The following is an 18,979-nucleotide window of genomic DNA, read 5'->3' on the forward strand; positions in this document are numbered from 1 at the left end:
CTACCATGAATATTTTTGGAAATATCACCACACGAAACTAAGAGCCCGCATAAACAAGCACACTAAAATCAGGTGACCTTCGTTTAACCACATCTGTTGTCGTTCGTGGGCTGCCTACGTTGACAAACAAAATGCGTCCGCCGAATGATCACCTGTTCGTTTAAGTCAAAGCACAAAAGGAAAGCAAATGCGCAGCCTGTGCTTGTCTCTGTTGAAATTGCAATTTCTTGATTTTCTTTCTTGTTCGCAATCAACGACAGTTTACGTTCCCGTATGTCCTGCGAAGTATTTTGCATTTAGTTTGGTCTAGTGAATCCCACCGGGCGTTTTTGAGACTAGCTTTATTAGCATTTAGAAAGTTTAACTAGGTTGCTTATACCCGTACCAGCTATTCTGTTGCTTTCGTAGTCGCAGACAATTTAGTATTTTGTGCTTCTATTGACTTTCCCTACTTTTTCCATTAAGGCGTCAGCGGGTACATATTAAATACAGAGAGCCTTTCACTTCTCTTAACATTCTTGTGGTGCTAGTGTTACCGTAAAAACGAAAATTTGTTGCGGCGTATTGAGGAATCCCATCACAGAAACGTAGATTGCTACGGCGCATGCGCATGTATGAAAAACGAAGCCCCATATGTTGTACACACTGCAAACAAAATTAACTTTCTCTGTAACTTTATCATGTCTAAATGAGGCGAGAATAGGATTCCCTTTTGCCTAAAGTGTTTCGAGGTGAAAGTGCTGATATTCTGGTGTTTTTGCTGCCGCCCGTAATTTCAGTCCGTGATCGTGAAGAACGGGGCCCCCATTTACTTTTGTTAGCGTTAGAGCACACTGCCAATCCGCAGCTGCTTTATTAAAGATCCCTAAACATAATCTGTTCGTCCATAAGTCACCATAGAACGTTGAATAATGCCCATATACGCCAAGCAGGGCTCACACCGTAAGCGCAGCCGAACAGCGGCGGCAGGCGGCGCAGCAGTCGAGAAGCACGGGGCCTGTAGGCGAGATCTGCGGGGATGCAACCACAGTGCTATCGCAGCCAATAGTCGGCGGACTTTGCCCCAACACGCACTCTATTCTCCGTTTTTCGAGGCCATCTTCCTTAGATTGGTGGCGCAAAATATGGCTGAAGTGCCCCATGTGTTGCTCAGGCAATCTAGGAAAGTATCTTGTCTACTTGAAGCACCTTTTAAATTTAGAGGAATATCCAATAACTCAGGGCGCCATTGTGAATATACTAAATGTGATGTTACGGAGGATTGAATGAAATATTTAACACCAGAAGAAACACGTTTGAATCCCAAGCTTCGGAGCAATAGCTGTGTGAAGGCAGCTGTACGGCACTGCCAGGAACCTCGATGAAAAACCAGAGAAGGCAGACGAACGGCGCTGTTCATTTCTTTCTGAATATAGGAGAATCAAAAACCAAGATTTGATTAAATTCTTACTCTTTGTTGGGAAACTCGAACATGTTTGTAGTTTTTTCACTGCTGAGTATCACAGCGCAGTCTCTTTGAAGCTGCAAATTGAGCCCCAATGGTGAACAGCCAGCGCCATTTTCATCCTTCTTCTTGTGTGCCAATTTAAATATTGTACTAATATCGTTTATAAAGAAATGCAGTAATGTTAGAGAAAACCCGCAGTTCGCCACTTCCTCTTTTCAACGTGCCGGTATCTTCTTACCTTCCACAAATGTTGCCCGCTAGAAGGTGCACGCTCTCTCACTTACGCTGGTATTTTTTCTCCACATGAAGTTTCTGCAATGTAGAGCTGACTAGGTGCTCATTTCATTGTAATATGTTCTGGCTTTTCTAACCTTTCTATTTTTTTCAGGCTTTCGGAGCTTTTCCGTACGCCATTGGCATAACTGACAGCAACAACGACACCATTTTTGAATGCCTCACGGCGATTCGTACTGAATATGACTATGAGGCCAAAACAGTCACATATGTCTGGTCACTCAACGATGGTCCTGAACACACAAGGTAAGTCAGCGTCCGAGATGCTCAGTGCAGATATGGTACTTGACGATGACCGAGAACGACCTAATGTCACATTTTAAATGCCAAAAACTTCGCCATCGGTTTCTGCTTGACCTTTAAAAGAGCTGCTTTACGTATACCTGCAAAAATAACGGGTAGACCAGCAAAAAAACTCTCCTGTAATTTATTCGCATTTGCAAGCCTTCGCGTATTCGTACTAAATATAGGTGCTTGGAAAGCAAAGTGAGATGGTTGATATAGGTGCCTGTGTTGAAGACTTCTTAGCGCTGTTATACAAGACTTGCGCGCTTAAAGAGAGAGATAATAGTTTTTACTACTAGCATAAGTTGGCATCTGTTCATCGTTCCAGGAATAAAAGAAATACTGCAGCTTCAATGGTCCTTTAAAATAGCCGAAGCTGGGAGCGTGCACCGGACATGGGCAGTTGCTTCTCGAAGTGTTCAGGGAAGGGTGCAGGATTTTACAGTCTTCATGTTTGCTGAACACTGCCGTGCCTAGTAGTATGATGTGTTGGATGTATCACAGAATCTATACGGAGGACTGCGTAGGACAAAGAAAGCAGGATCTGATGGTCTGAGGAAAGTAATTTTTGGAGGAGACAGAAACAGTCCTCCTGGTTCTTAGCTGGATTTTTTGGGAAGAGGACTCTTTGGGTGTTCGTTTTACCTAAATAATGTTATCGTTCTGTTATCAAGCAAAGGCTGTGGTGGAATATATATTGCCTTGAGGAATATACCTCGGGTCATTTTGCGGCGGTAATGTTTCTGTAAAAGGTAGAGAACAAATTTTGAATATATCGTCCGGAATGTTTTGCTGTAGTAGGTTAGGGTAAGAAAGGAAACCCAAAATGAAGTTGCGGGTCTTTGCGCTATTTACTGCAACGCAAAAACTTTCGCAACTCTCTGTCACCCCTAGAGCAATTAGGAACGGAACACTTATAAGATAAGATATTCCTGGGAATTAAACGGGAAACATCATCAGGAAAAACGCACAGGAAGAGCTGCTGCGTTGAAAAACAGTATGGAGGACAAGACGATGTCGTCTATACAGACGCGCCGCAATGCGCGAGGTACGGAGTAAGACCTGCGGCCGATACCTCCGGAACCGTCCCTATGTCAAGTCTGACGCTCCGGTCGTCTAACACCCAGTAGGCTGGTGAGACCGCTATCGCCCTTGCCCTCTCCCAGACAAAGGCCAAAGTAATATTACGGACAGTCCTGCCGCCTGCCGAGCATACCAAGCAGGTAGGATGTGAAGACAAGCGCTTCGGGTGCTGCTTCAACGAACCCACAGACGCAGGTCAGAATCGTATGGACCCCGGCGCACTCTGCTCTTCGCGCAACCAGACTGGACACGTCCTGACCAGAGAACTCGCCCACCGGGCACCACAAGAAATGTCGCAGCGCACCTGCAACCGCTCCTCACATACGCCAACATCACCCAACATTACCGACTACCGAGGCAACTGTATCTACCAGGCACCGATCAGGCCGCGAAAGAACAGGAACGTATTCTCAGACAACTGCAGACTAATACGCATCCACACCCAACACGACTGCATGCCATCCATCCTACTCTTTTTGATCCTTTGTGTACACATTGCCAAGCCACAGGCGCATCAAATTGTCTGAGAATGGCAACCCAGATCTTGGCCCACCCCAACCCCTCACGCGAACAATAGGAAAAAACGCTGGCCAGCTCCCACCCTGAAACGCAGCTTTTACTAGCGGAAAGGGCGGAGACAGCCAGCCATACCAAGGGTGTCTCGACTGAAGACCCCGGCCACACATATACTCACTTCAACTGTTAAACAAGTTTCTCTCTCTTATAACTGAATAGCCGTTCTAACACAGCGAAGACTAGAGAAAAGACAACGAGAACATAGGCCAGATGTTAAGGTAGTTGATGCCTTCCTAAGCTGTGTTTCGAATCTTACAGATGTCATTTCGCCAACCTTCGTGAGAATATGCTGCTCAGCACACATAAGCTCTGTCAATGCGATGCAGCAAAAACACACTAACTTCGCGTTTAGAAGACCTGTGCATGCGGAAGTCCTGTTCTTGACTGTTATTGGAGCTACACAACCCGCAGACACGTAGACGCCTAGATCACAGCTATTTAAACGAACAAAACAAACGTTTGAGTAGTATTGTGTTCCTGAATCGAAACGTACTTATTAAAACTACTCTATTTACATAGGCTATGGGTAAATAGGAGTATTGTTAATCGTAGTTTTAGCAATGTTTTCCGTTTCCAGTTTTTATAACGCACTACTAGATGTCGGTGGTAGGTGGTTTATTGAAACAAAAGTGGAAAAGAAGTGTATGGGGATATTTTAACCCATTTGGTTGTTCGCCAGCATACAATCCAGTCCAGGAAAAGGGGAGGGGGGTATGAAAGGGGATACGTGAGAACGAATGGGTACAGAGAAAGAGGGAGAGAAAGAATGAGATAAGGGGTGCGTAAGGTTGGCCAGCAGGCATTGGCCTATAGTCGTTTGATGAGGTCGGTCTTTTCGATGAAGGCTTCCCGCCGGATGGAGTTGGGGCCCGTCGGGAAAAGCAGGTGCATCAGGATGTAGCTAGGGCGCCCGAGACGCTGGAGTGCGGCCCGAAGCTCTGCTCTCGGGCATCATACTGGCGGCAGGAGCGGAGAATGTGCTCCTGGGTCTTGGGCTTTGGGCAGTCAGAACCTGTGGGCGACGACCAGGCGACATCTTTTAGTTCCCCCATGCTTTGATATAAAACTCATTTCCCCTGTGCACAAAATATAAAAATTGAAATTCGGGAGTGAGGTCATTTAACTTCTGATCTTTTAAAGCTCGGTCATTTCTATCCTGCCCTTAAAAATACATCACCGACGATATTTGTTGACCCCGACGTGCGTTTATGCATGGCCGCAAGAATCTCATCTTCGGAAGCAAAGCTCGTCAAGTTCCACTGGTCCTTGCCTGCCCTTTCTGGAGCGATCTTTGAACGCCGATTGGGTTAATGAAAGCAGAAGAGCTGCGTGCTTAAAGTGTCGTCAGAAAATAACTTTGTTTAGGGAAAGGCACATATCTGCATTGACAGCTCCGAATATTTAATATTGACTTAAACTAAATTACTCAATTGCGCAGCTGATAGCCAAAACCTGGCTAGAAGGCCTAAATTTCGCATTTGTCTTTTGAAATAACAGTTGAAATAACTACACACCGTTTTTTAGATATATATGCACCGATAGATAAGTTACGCGAACAGATCACGCGAACCGCTAACGCTACATGTTGCTAGTGAGCCACAAAATCAATTACCAGAAAATGTGCAGCTCTTACAGTAACAACCTGCTATACACTTTACTGTGATGGTTTTTTTTTTTGCAGAAAACACTACGCGTTCCACTACACGGCAGGGGCAACGCCAGATACGGCCAACTTCAGCGTCGGGAAAGGTATTTATCGAAGCTGTTTTAGCCCTTTTATTGCTTCAATGGAATACTATAAAAGCCTTGTAGGTTGTAATATATTTTACAAAGCTTGAAGAAGTTTTGGAAGGAAAGAAAGCCTGCAAATTCGTCAGGAATTACATGTGTGTAGATCGTAATATTGTTTCAAAAACCAGAGAACTTCATTCGAGCTAGTGAAGGGAACGGGAACGACCTTGAATGAGTGGGTTTCATTCAATGCATAGCATCATCTTAGGCATTGCTTTAAGTGTGCATGAAAGTATCCCAACGAATTTTAAGTTTTCTGTGCCAAGCATTGCAATTTTGTTTTCAAAATACCCTATGTTATAGATTACGAAGTGAAATGCGCGCACTAAGTGCGCACTTTACATTTTATTTCTTGCCATCAAGCGGGAATCATGTCAAGTGTATTGCGAATTCTACATTAAACTTTCTCGAAATCAGGATAATTTTCTTCGAAACACTTGGCTAACCAATAACAAAAAAGTGGAACAGAGAAAGAACCAATTATTTTAAGGATGTATTTTCCGTGGATTCCAACGAAAGCAGGTGTCTTCTTTATTCCTTACGATGAACGTAATGCCGCATTGGACATCTGGCAGGCTGCCTTTCTAATAGCTCTAAAAATCTGACTTAAAGCGACTCTACACGCCAAATCAAACATCAGGAAAACGTTTGTTCGATTAAGTAAAGAAGACAGATAATACAAAGCGAAAGAATAAAGTTGCAACTTGCCGATATGCAGCGTCGTTGCATAGGCGCTACGCAATGGGTTTTATCAAATCGCCATGCAAATGGTGTAAACTCATCCCGGCCGTAACTTCTCACCTTCTCTGTACTGTTTCTCAAACGTGGCTTAATAGGTAATTTATAGCGCACTTCTAAAAGATGCGGTCGTTCAAGTGAGGCTACTCAATATTTTGTGCCTCCTTTAGGCTATCACAGTTACGCAATTACGACTATACGCTTATTCAAAACGAGTGAGCAGTCAGTAACTTGGTTTCGGCCCCAACAGAAGAACACAACCGAGCGTAGGAGATGACAACATGTAAACTTGGCGTGTGATATTCAAACAAGTGAGAATTACATTCCTCGTAACAATACAGAAAGACATATACGTTTTTATGCGTTCGTCTTTGTGTAGGAAAGCGCCTACAGACAAAGGAACGAAGACGGAAGACACAGGACAGGCGCTGACTGCGTAGTCGTAATTTGTTTGAGGAAATAGAAATGTATAATATGCATGTGCAGTCGGGTGGTGTGGAAATAAGTATTCGAACGCCAAAGAGAACCAGATAAAACGGACCTGAACAGTGGGTCTGTTTCGGACGAATTAAGAAATGCATTTTTTAGTAATTTTAAGCCAAGAATCTGTGACGTAGAATGATGGATTTCTAATGCTAGCAAGCAATGCCATTAGTTCTAGTCCTTTTTTGTACTTGAATTTTTGTTTATAAGAAGTCGCCCGGATGTGTAACCAGCACCGTTTTTCTACTCTAATTTCAAACCACGTTATTCATGTCAAGCCAGTTTTTCGACTGCCACCTACGGCAGACCCTGACGCATGGCGATGACTCAGAATGCTTAAATATTAACATTTCGAAGCGTGAATCCTAACTAATGAGCTTTTTACACACGCCACACACACGCGAAGATCTGGAGCGTACAAGCTCAGGCCCAAAAGAAATATCAAACTGTCGTCTCGTTTACATCCTCAGGAGCGTTGTAAGATACATTCCGCTGTACTGTATATCAGTCACCCTCTGAGTGTCCCTTTCAGGAAGGATAGGCTTTCTTGGGCTACTTCCACGCGAACGTTTGTGCTGCATCTTTGTATGTTTCTTTTTCTTACTGTGTGTCTGTCCCTCGATTCAGATTTACGGCCACAAATTAACGAGATTGTTGAACGTGAAGGTTGAAGGGCCAATGCTTTTCGAAAGCCCTAAGTTTGAAAATGCGTCATACTTGTCATGAATATTCCGCAGAGAAAACATTAGATTTATTTGAGGAGAACATCAATGCACAAATGCTACTCGCACTGTTCGTTTATTTCAAAATGAATGCGCCCTTTATACTTGCGAGAACTAATGAAAATACGTTGTTTGAGAACAAAAATTTGACCAAAAAATTCAAAAAGGGCTCCGCGAGTGAGGACCCCGTGGTGGTGCTGTAATTTCGACGATAAGAAAAGCTTCTAGTAGATGGCACGAGCACTGTAACTTTGCGAAATCGTGTAGGTTTTAACAAACCTCTTCTTGGTTTATCGCGAAAGAATCCAAATGGGGGGGGGGGAAGGCGGGGGCATGATAGGTTGGCATAGGAGAGAAGAGGGGCATTTACGTGGCAGAAGCGGCAGCAGACGATTGTCTTTCGACGACATTTGCAGCGAAGTCACCAGCTACGCGGCCATTATTATTTCATTTGTTTCTCACACTACAGCCCACTTTTTCACTGAACTTGGCGGTGAATAAAGTTCACGCAGGGGGTCTGTGATGGTTCTTTGCGGTAGCCGTTTACCGCCATGATGTCGTGCGTACACCGTGGCCACTCACACATAACATCTTGTGCAAGTTTTCAGTAAATATTTATTTTCTCGTAATTCGCATCTCGAAAAAATTAGTGCCTTTCCACTCTGTGAAGAAGGATGACCTGCAAAGCTGGACGCAGTCCACGGAGTGTACGAAACAAAACATGTTTATCGTAATTTGCGATGGAGCCAATTTCCAAGCCAATTAGACGAATGAACCTATTACGTATCCAAGCTTTGTTGTTGCAGATAAACATGGAACTGCCTGTGTCCCTCCCTCGTCGTAAGCATCTTATTGTTTGTGTAAGGCCTGGTTCAGACTGTTGCCGCAACTGTTGTAGTAACTTTAAAGAATTACGTCACCTCACGTCTCACCCAACCAAACTGTGTGACATGACATTTTTTTACGTCATTGATGGCAAAACGGGTCTTGCGTCGGTAATCTGAGCATAGGCTAACACACAAACCCAATCCGCTCTACCACTAAGGATTCCAGACAGGTCCCATTGGGCCGTTTAACGTCCGCGTTTAAATCTCGCACCACCACAAGGGACATGCCATCCTACAGAACGGGCATGAAACATCTGGCTACCTGGGCACGCCTCTCTCCTCCCTCCAAATATTTTTCACTACAAACCTGCGCACGCAAAAACCGGCCACCGGTCATGTGCGCGTGCTTAGAAGTGACAGACGCCGTCGAAAAGATCCTCTGAAAGTCCTGTGAGAAAGTGATAATGGCGCACGCCGGCGTTGCAAGCGGGCAATTTGCTGTTAACCGTGTAGGGATTCGCCGCTACTCAACGAGCTAAACTTGAGGCGGTAACGGCGGTGTCAGCAGCTTTCCGTTGTTTTAAATGCAGAGCATTTCAGTAACTCACGATGTCACCCGCGTTGTCCCGTCGTAGTCCGCACCGTCGCTGTCCGCACCCCTCCCCCTACACTATATAAAAGAAAATACTATCCGGCACTAGGTTTCGATCCCTCGACCCTGCGGGCGGAACGCAATGTACACGGTATTCTACCCACTGCGCCACAGAGCATACACAGAATGGGGCGCTACGGACGCGCCTTATATCGTTGACTCATTCAAATTACTGCTGACGAGCGCTCTCTCGTCAGCAGTTGCCACAAGTGCAACAACATTAACGTAACGCAAACTACTTAACGTCGTGCGCCCCCGGAAATGCTCTGGATTTGATCGTGCCCCTCGCGAGGGGGATGTTTATACAGGAACTCCTACTTCTAGCGGACTCCTGGCGCCCTCTTTCTGCCATTGTAGAGACTATGAGGCGGTCTTCGAAGGGCACCAAATTTGAATTGTACAAAATTTTTCTTCCTCCATGTTGGCCAGCGGTCCGCCATTTTAAAATTAATCCCGGCATGATTCGCTAGCCGGACGCGAAAACGCCACCGTAGCACGTTGCCAGATTACAACCCATCACTTTCCGTTGGTTTTGCACACATTCGCGCTTGTGTTCGGGCCAACGCTTCCATTCTTGCTCTTCTTCCTCCAACCGAATGGCATGCATCCGTCCCATAACGATTAAAAAACCTGGAAACCCTTGAGCTCTATTCTCGCGTACAAACATGTGGCTGTCCGTTTTCTTTCCCCCTAGAATGCATCTCAGTGTTTGCGTAAGATGTCGGTGTAACACATCAACCCACACCCGAACCGTTCGATGGAGTACGACAGGCGACTAATCGCCTACACCCATCTTTTTCAATATCTTAATGCCAGCACAACCGGAATCCCATCGGTAGCAGTATGACGCCTAGCTGTGCGTGCAGGCCCTTCTTTTTGTACCCGCAAACCGTGCACCCATGAACCGGTAACCGGGGATGGTGCATACATAGGCGCGAAAGACACCGGCGAAAATGTCGATCGGAACGCCTTCCAAGCTGAAAAAGAAATATGGCCTCACGCCGGCTTTCCAACTGGGGAAGTTTCTCTTCTACTGGGATGAATTCGCACGTACTTGTCTAAGCGAATTTCAGTGGAAACGGTGACGGCGGATACCGGTAGTTTTCGGGGGCAGACTTTGGCAGCCGTTACCTGGGCTTCGTGGGAATGACATCTGTTTATGTCCGCATAACCGAGTGAGCGAACGCAGCAGCGACGAAAGCAAGAAAACGGAGAGGAGCGTCTAGCGAAGGGTGAAGTGGAGTACGACACGTGCGGCTACGACGTCATCTCTCTCACTGCCTTTCCCTCACACGTTTCATGTGTCGCCACCAAGTAGCGCCCTCACCTGGCACTTTCCCCAGACGCAGTTCCATTCTCCGCTCATTCAAACCACACGACGTTTACGCGGGAGGTTCAAACAAGATACCCAGCAACATGCTCACTGCTCTCTTGAGCGGGGCTAATTCGAACCACGTGAATTTGCGCGGGAGGTTCAAACACGATTTGCAATATGCTCGCCGGCGGCGGTGGCGCACTGCGAGTTGGCAGAAGAATAACGCACGCCGCCCTACGTTCGCTGATCACGCCAACACTTCCTGGGACGCAGCAGACATGCCCCGTGACCGAGAAGACTGCAGCTCGCGCTGCGCAGAAATTTCATTTCAGGGAGTGTAGTAATCGTCAGTGCATTTTTTTTACGCCCATCCGTACTTCTGTTCATTTTTCGCAATCATCTGATAACCGCATACCGCCGTTAGCTGCCGACTGCGCAACTTGCCAAAGGGTCATCGGTGGAGGCGAGCGGGAAAATAGCTGTGAAAGAGGTGTCAGCGGTGGTGAGGAGGAGCCTTGGAATTGCACCGAGTAAATCGATGACACCGGAATGAAAACGGGGGGGGGGGGGGGGGGCGGAAGGGGGGTTAGCCATATACTGCTTTGCACTAAAACAAGATTGTTGGATTTTTAGCTCATTTAAGCCTAAAATATATCATAATTATATATGTTATTTTAAAGCCCCGCTACTTTACTAACACTTGGTGTGAGTTGCCGTGTTTAGGGTTATCGTGGTAAATTTAAAATTAAAGTGGTGGTCAATAAAGTTGGATCACCGACTTTGTCGATAACGAAAATGCGTTTCCGGAGATAAGCCCAGTGCATATTGCGTAAATCTTTAAGAAGTGGCGCGACAGTTCAGGGCCCACTTCTGTAAAGATGTTTGGTGTTTTCACTGTTTTCGGACAGAGGTATGCGCCTCGAGCTTCGCGATCGCTGCGCCACCTGCTGCCGCTTCTCTGCGGTTCTTACGGGATGGCCGCTGCGCAGCTGGAAGCGGCTCATGCAGTATTTTCGTTCTCTTTCGCTTCCTTTTGCCTTTCGGCGCACTAAACAGCTTGTTATGGTGATGACTGTAAGCAAAAAGTACGTTTAGGGCACTTGAAGAAGAAGATGCGTCCTGATAGAGCATTCGAACGGCAACAAGAGCTATCCGTGGACTCGGTAGTGCGCGCTTCTTTGCCGGTCTTACAGGCTTCGGCGACGGCAGCAGTATATCACCACTGTCACCGCCTAATACGACAGCGCATAGAGTTAATCGACAGACGGAAGGGAATTCTTTTTTCGCCTCGTTTAGGGCTGGTCCTGAAGCAGCGAGAGGTTGGTTTTATTTTGCAGCGCAAACAACGAAGGCGGCTTTGTTTTGAATATATACGTCGTAGAAAAATATGATTCGGGGATGTTTTGAGCTAATACCTAACAAAAGCTAGTGCTTCTCATGGGAATAGAGGCCACGCGAAATTTTTAGGTATATTACAAGGATGTGCGTCGTGAAATATGTGCCCAATTACGCCTGATAGCACGAACCAAGGTGGGTTCTCCAGGAGAAACGAAATTGCTCGTACGAGAATTTAAAAAAAACAGGGTAGCTTCGGAAATGTTTAAGAAGTTCGTCTAAACTTAAGACAGGTAGAAATTACCAGACCACTAGATGCGAAATGCACTGCTATTTCACAAAACGGGGGGGGGGGGGTACGGCAGGGGGACGCTTAATGATCGTTGTGTTCAAACGCGGAGCGAAATCAAGAAATGGCGGTATTTGAAAGCTGCGCGTTCACATATATTGAGGTTTTTGACTTCAACAAACAGCCCATCACTCGGCAGCCGCATTTTTGTAGTATACAGTAAGTACATACGTAGTCACAAGCGATAAAAGGTGTTGTTGGAAGAGTGTGGTATACGATGAGGCCTTCTGATTTCACTTTTATGCTATATTCGGCACGTTGCTTACGTCATATGAAGATGTTTTGAGGAAGCGTTTAGTCGCGGACGCGGATATATAAGCGAAGTATATATGTACAAGATGGTGAATGTTTGCGAGTGCTGACCTTGCGACAAGACGACCCAGCAGTAAATTGAGCGTCGCGTGATGATTGCCGCATACAATTTTACATTATCCATAGTACTTACTTCGTAGAATGCCCGTGTAAATTATGCACATTAGCTTGTTCAGTGTAGAGATCAATTTCTGAGATATGAAGCGTAACTGGCGAGGTATGCTTTACGCTAGATTATGTAAGCACATGAAACCGATTTACAACGTAATGTATAGCCGTAGTATGCGTATCTGAACGAATGCTGCTTTTGGAGGTATTGTTAGTAGATTTCCTGGCTGTGTAATTACAATCAGCTCCATACATATGCCGGCTTTGTGAAGCTGGCCTGTGACACACACCAGGCGCTTGTGCGGACCGAATGTACCACACTAACTTTGCGTTAGAAGCATTTCCAATCTGGTAAATACACAACATTTGCGAAAAAAGTGACTGCTCCCAATAAATATGCATCTCAAACGCAAAAAATGAAAATTATCAGTCCCGAATGTGCCGCAAAAGCAGCGGCGACAGTAGTGCGCGGGCCGGAAACTCCCACGACTGCTTTCGGAACGGGACGCTTGGGGGATTTCGGATGCGCCCCGACAGGCTGCGTTCGAGGCGTATGGTGTTTGGTCATCACTTGCCATTGCCTTGCTAAGCAATAAAACTACTGTTTCTTAACACTTGCGCAGACGAAGTGCCTGAGGTGAAGTATGTTCGTTACACCGACTACAAAGACTGCGTTATAACCGAAGCATCGCACTTTGCCGAAGGTGAGTAATCAGAACCAACCTATAACCCTTGATGTTTGGTTCCATCAAATTTTATATGTCGCCCAATAAGGCATAATTGACCAGAAGAAAAACATTTCATATAAAGGGAGAGAGGGAGAACAATTTTTAATGAAACATATCAGATAAACGTTTCGCTACGAAGAGTTAGAAAATTATTACGTTCCAAAGGAACAGTATAGCGGCAGCTGGCTTGAAAGCGCCCCTCGCCCTGAATAACCTGCTCCGTCCACTCTCCCGAATATAATCTAAATTCTCGATGTGACTAAACCCGCGGTTATTCCCATTTTCCTCCTACAGCGCCAGGAATTACTCGGGTCCTGTTTTCAGAGGGTTAATCTATTAAAGGAGTAGAAATGTTGGTTCTAAGTCGTGAAAAAATGCGATGACCTTGCAAGAGCTGCATTACCCACTCGGTATATTAACGTGCATAGCGATACGCGAGATTGGCATAATTCCCGATATTTTGGTGCCATTTGGCGCAGTTCCTTGTTCATAAGATAGAGACACCTCTTGCTGGAAAATGCCAGTGATGAGACATATTTTTTGATATTGTCTTTTATATTTGAGTTTCTGCGCCCGAAAGAACGTACTTTCATTTTTTTATAAGTGTGGTTTTATGCCGAGGGCCACATTCAACAGTTTTTGCGTGTCTTAAGAGCGCACCTTCTGGTGCACTAGAACTAGTGCACTCTAGTGCACCTTCTAGTGCACCTTATGAGTGCTTTTGAAAGACATACAAGGCCCGTCATCCCTTATTTAGGTTCCACTTTCTTTTAAACGTATTTTAAAAGAAAGCATTATTCAGAAAAATCTACCCGCCAAAATTTTTCTACTATGCGAATAAATATGAGTAGACGTGCACTAAAAATGCACGTTAATAAACCGGATAATGAAAGCGGTAGTGGCTAAGCACCAACACTACTGTTTAATCATAGTTCGTGTGTCTCAAACAGTTTATAATTACCTTCCCGCCACTGGTCACGTTCTTTACGTCATTGAGGTTGCAGCACCCTCGCGGTCGTCCTTCTCCCTCATGACAATGTGAGCATGGAGAAATTGGCCGGTTAGCTAGGTGTAGAAAACAGTCACTACGGCGGCAAAATATTTCAAATTTCACACGTACGGGCACGTCTTTGCTCGCTCGCTGCGTAACAAGAAATTAACTATGACACCAAAGAAGGAGCATCGGAGTCTTAGGTGTAGGTGGTAGACTTCTCATTACAGGCAATTTTAAATATAAAAGAACGGCCTTCATGCAATCTGGAACGCGCAGATTAGCGTATTTCGTATCACGATTCCCGGGTGCCCATTGTTTAGCTCTAGTATACTCTTCCTAACGGCCACAAAAAAAAACTGTTGTGAAGGTTTGCGTAAACAAGCATTGGGGATTCACATTACCTTCAGCTTTCTCTTAGGTGCACATTCTGTCGGCGCTGCAATTTGACACAGCACCGCCGAAAACAGTCTCAAAAACGCCAAAAAATCACCGATATTTACTGATTTGTAATCATTGTTAGGCGAATAAACAAAATGTATTTACAGTATCTGGAAGTTCAAGAGAAGGGAACGCTACAGAACAGCGGTGGCTGAACCGGTTGTTTTGTTGATTCAACCTTCCAGGCGCCACTGCTACCTCGTCATGTGTATTTACTTCTCCAAATGTCAGCTTATCGCAACATTCAAACGGCGCCATCATAATCTCTAAGTTGCTCTGTAAAAGTATTTTAAACAGTGGTCTTGGTCCACCACAAGTGTGGCCATCTGCTTAGTTCTTCATTAACAGTCCATCGAGAATACGTACATTACCATCAGTGTATTATAATACTTAAAATGTGTCATCCCATTGCGCCCAATCAGGGTCCCGTAGACTGGGAAACTCCTATTTTGCCTTAATCAGTCCGCTCATTTCCTCAGCATCTTAATCCTCTGTGGAGGTTTATTGCATTTCTTTCTCCTCTAGTCCACCCACAACCATAACGCTACTCGAGGACCCCCTGTGGCGCGCTCACGTGCCTTACCTTAATTGTCCTTCATTTTCTTTATTCACGGAAGAATGTCTTCTGGACGATTCATTTTTGTGGTCCTTGGAGCTCCTACTGCATCTTTAGAGTCGCAATTGTGTCTTCCCTCCCATGAAACTTTCAGCTGGCTAACAGAGGCTTAGCAGTTCATATTACTAACCAGACTTTCCAAACAAAAAGTGCTATGAAAGGGCGGATTCTTTGCAAGTGTAAGTTTTCAATAACAAACGCATACTATATTGGTTATCAGGGCTTTCTGATTTCACCTTTCCCGGTCTAAGAACGCGTCAAATCGCTTGTGCCTAGTTATGGTTACATTGTTCCTTTCCTCTCTTCCCGTATTCCTTTACTAGTGCGAAAGGCTGGGAACCTGTTTACCTTGCTATGTCACTTCTGTAAATTCTTTGATATTTTAGGCCAGAAACTATCTTTTAAAAGAAGAATAAGCGCTGAAAAACAAGAAAAGGGTAAATTAGGCATATTTCAGAAAAACACGTTGCACACACCATGTTACTCCCAAAATACGGACTATTACAATGCACAGAAGTTGAGGTAAATGAGGTCACCACTTTTTTCATTCTCACAAAGAGATAATGCTAAAACAATTCAACAGGTAAGTTACAGAATATGCTGTATGTAAGGTATTTCTTGCATTAAAGTGTTCGAAATGTCTGTCATACCACTCATCCGCGAAGGGTGTGCGCAGGGCATACGTTATCTCTCTGTTAGCGCACAGCGCTTTGGTGCCCGGTACATGGATTTCGCCGCTGCGGCGGAACCCGTGTAACCGAGCGAGTGATGAGCCAGCCAAGCAGACGGGAAGTGGCACACCAGCGACCTGCCAAAGTGTGAGCGAGGGTGCCACACGAAACTAAGGCGTCAGCTCCCAGAGCGTCACCACGGTTCAGAAGGTTTTAGTGGCTCACGCCCACACTTTCGCCATGGGTAGCCACCTCCTCTGTTTGTGGATCATCCGAACCACGGCAGATTTGTGCGAGAGGTTCAAACACAATTTTCAACAGCATGCTCCACGGCAGTCAAGGGCTGCGAGATGCACGCAGGCCGTGCGGTAGCTGCTCACGCAATCCCCACCTGAGACGCACCAGGTATGCGCCCTGACCGCGAAGACTGCAGTTCGCGCTGAGCACAGATTCTGCCTCATAGAGTATAGCAATCGTCGTGGATTTTCTTTCTCTTTGTTTAGTCTACACGATATAAACCTGCTTGGGATGGCAGGTTGATGAACGAATGCTTTTGAAGTTATTTCTCATGTGCCTTTTATTTGAACGAAGGAATCGTCCAGCACTAAAAGCACCCATTGCAGAAAAAGCGCTGTTACTAAGCAGTAAAAATTCCAAGCTGACCACGAGAAAAATACGAAGGACGGTGAAGAAGAAACCTGATACAATGCCATGAGGCATTGTGCCTGTGAGTGCTCAAAAAATGAAGAACAGTCAAGTTTTCCATTCTTTTGTTTGATCTGAAGTATCTAATTGCAATAAATCACCCTGTTTAAACCCAAACAGCCAAAATAAAAGCCGCGAACACTGTGTGAGTGAGTCCTCAATCTGTCCAGTTTGTTTTCCCTGGGGAGAATTTTTCATTTCCTCCTTAATTTTTTCCAATGAAAGAAGGGTGTACTTTTGCCGCCTTTCCAGCATTTTTCTTATCTCCCCTGTTTTACCCACCGAATGTAATAGTATTTCCTCTAAGCTTAAGGCTCATGTATAAACAGACACTGATGAGTCACCACAAAGGCAAACTACTTTTTGTTCAGAAGCTTTTCTAGAAAATCTGCTTCCAGGGAACCTTAGTTCGAATGTTCCCTTGGGATTTTAGGTTGGCTGCTTGTTTTCAGGCAATCAAGTACCACTGTACTTCAAAAGCTATTTGTGTCAGTACTTTAGCTGAAGTGAACGAGTATGAATGCGCCCTTAGGAAGAAGTTTGCATACTTGTCTCCTCGCTAATTAAAAATAAAAAAAACGCAAGGAGGTGCGAGCGACACACATTTACAAAGACCCATAAAATATTTAAAAAACAAAGGCAGTTTCTTGACCAACGTTTAGCGCCGCTCTACTGTTCAAAGTCGAGAAAACGCTACTCAAATGTAGGTTATAACGTATCGCACTTGTGTGCTTCTTGACCACTTTGTTACAGGTGTCGTTTTTGGTAGTTCATTTGCCGCGACCTCTTGCTGCACCAGCTTTTCAATGTAGTGACTTCAAAAATGCCGCTGTAAGGCTTCACAATGGGAAACGACAATGTTATAGATTGCCGTATATTTGTTTTTTGCTGCACTTTGGTGGCAGCAGGTGAAAGGTTCTCACAGCGGGTATATTTATACAAAAGAGGTGGAATTTCTTGTTGTGTACCTGCTGTAGAGCGTGGGTAACCATGCACCCATCAATACCGGCGCGTTTCCTTGTGTCCAAATATAATGGGAATTTACCCTCATTTCATAGGCTTATCAATGTGGCCAGTATCAAACATTTTGCGCACTTGCGGGAAAAAATTGTTGATTGGAACCATTCAGTTATCGGTAACTAGCTCGGGTGGTAAATGTTAAAAAGGGGCTGACGTAAAAACTATTCTAGTCATTCCCCAAGAGGCAGCACATGGTTTTCTTCTGCATAAGAAAAAGAGGCCGAGTAGTGGGTTAATTTGCAACCACGCGAGCGCGTAATATAGCGCGTGATCACAGTGATAGCTATGCCTGCTTGTGATGAAAATTTTTTAACGTTAATTATGGTATACGCAGAGTGCACGCTGTGGGTGTCGAAAGAGGTCGAAGACTTGGTGCCGGTACACTGCCTTGAGCAGTTCGGAGACATCTGCGGGTTCGCTGTGCCACTGCATGACGCCGACCTCTGCGAAGACGACTTCACGGACATCGAAGATGCGGATCGCTAAACTCTTTCCCATAACATAAATTGCCGGCTTCCGAATTGACTATGGCATTGGTGACTAATTGCGTGCCGTATTCATGTGCTTTTTATTTGAATTCAGCATCATTGGGAAATTGGAAGACAACTGTGTTACAGTAGGATGTACTAATAAAGCAGTAATTGAGACAGCATGTTTTTTTGCGAGTCTGGATACTTGCCAATAACCCAGAGAAATCATTTATTCGGAGTTCCCTACTCATGCAAATTGCATGGTGCTCCTTGTATTTTTTTGTATATACTCTCGCCATCTTCTTTTCATTCACGGAAAGGACACGCACTTGCTAATGAAATAAAAGTACAGATATTGGCAGCAGTCAATTGTTTCCGCGCTTTGGTAACTTTGCAGAGAGTGCACTTTACCACTGATGTTTTGTATTACTACCTGCAATTGACAGCTTCTCGCCGTAATGCTAACAGAAGGGGGCGGCGCCCCTGATACCGAGCCACCAAACTAATCTGTCGCCCTCCCTGTGAAGGGAAGTTGAGGTGAATGGCAGAACCTTTCAGTGTCCCCAGACACCGTGGCGTTGCTGTTGCTGATGGGATTCCAACAATTTCACAACACACGGAGTTCGTAATTTTTGTAATTGAGGTTTAAAGTTCAGTGACAGCTAAAAATGCAGCCTGTGTGTGGCGACACCGCTAACACCTAGTCTTCATACTTACGGAGTGTCCTGGTGATAAGAAGTTTTAAACTGAGGGGCACAAACCTCGCACTGGAGCTGTCAACAGTTTGGTCAAGCTGCGGCTGATGGGGTTCCCGACATTTGAAAACCAGAAATATCCGGCCTTTTCTAAATCTGGGGCTAGAGTGAGGTTACATTCAGAAACGCCTTCCAGGAGCAGCAATACCGCTGACATCGAGGAGCCATACTTGGGGTGGGACTTGCCCACAGGAAAACCTTTTACCTGAATGAGATAAACCTCAAAATTGTGCTACCTACACGTTTCCTATGCATAGGCTGTTGG

The 18,979-nt window shown here is 45.2% G+C and overlaps 1 protein-coding gene across 1 annotated transcript in view; it reads left to right on the forward strand.

The window, feature by feature from the left end:
• The window catches only part of LOC144145395 (uncharacterized), a 38,850-nt gene extending 20,705 nt beyond the window's left edge, over positions 1-18,145 (forward strand). Inside the window, exons 2-5 of the mRNA XM_077676983.1 lie at positions 1,836-1,987; positions 5,367-5,434; positions 12,941-13,021; positions 17,824-18,145. Of these exons, the coding sequence (XP_077533109.1) occupies positions 1,836-1,987; positions 5,367-5,434; positions 12,941-13,021; positions 17,824-17,975 (453 nt within the window). The 3' untranslated portion in view covers positions 17,976-18,145. The remainder of the gene's footprint in view (positions 1-1,835; positions 1,988-5,366; positions 5,435-12,940; positions 13,022-17,823) is intronic.
• Positions 18,146-18,979: the final 834 nt, after the last annotated feature.

The sequence above is a fragment of the Haemaphysalis longicornis genome, unplaced genomic scaffold (assembly GCF_048455015.1).
Source record: "Haemaphysalis longicornis isolate Haplotype H1 unplaced genomic scaffold, Haemaphysalis longicornis Haplotype H1 scaffold_7, whole genome shotgun sequence".
Taxonomy (NCBI): domain Eukaryota; kingdom Metazoa; phylum Arthropoda; class Arachnida; order Ixodida; family Ixodidae; genus Haemaphysalis; species Haemaphysalis longicornis.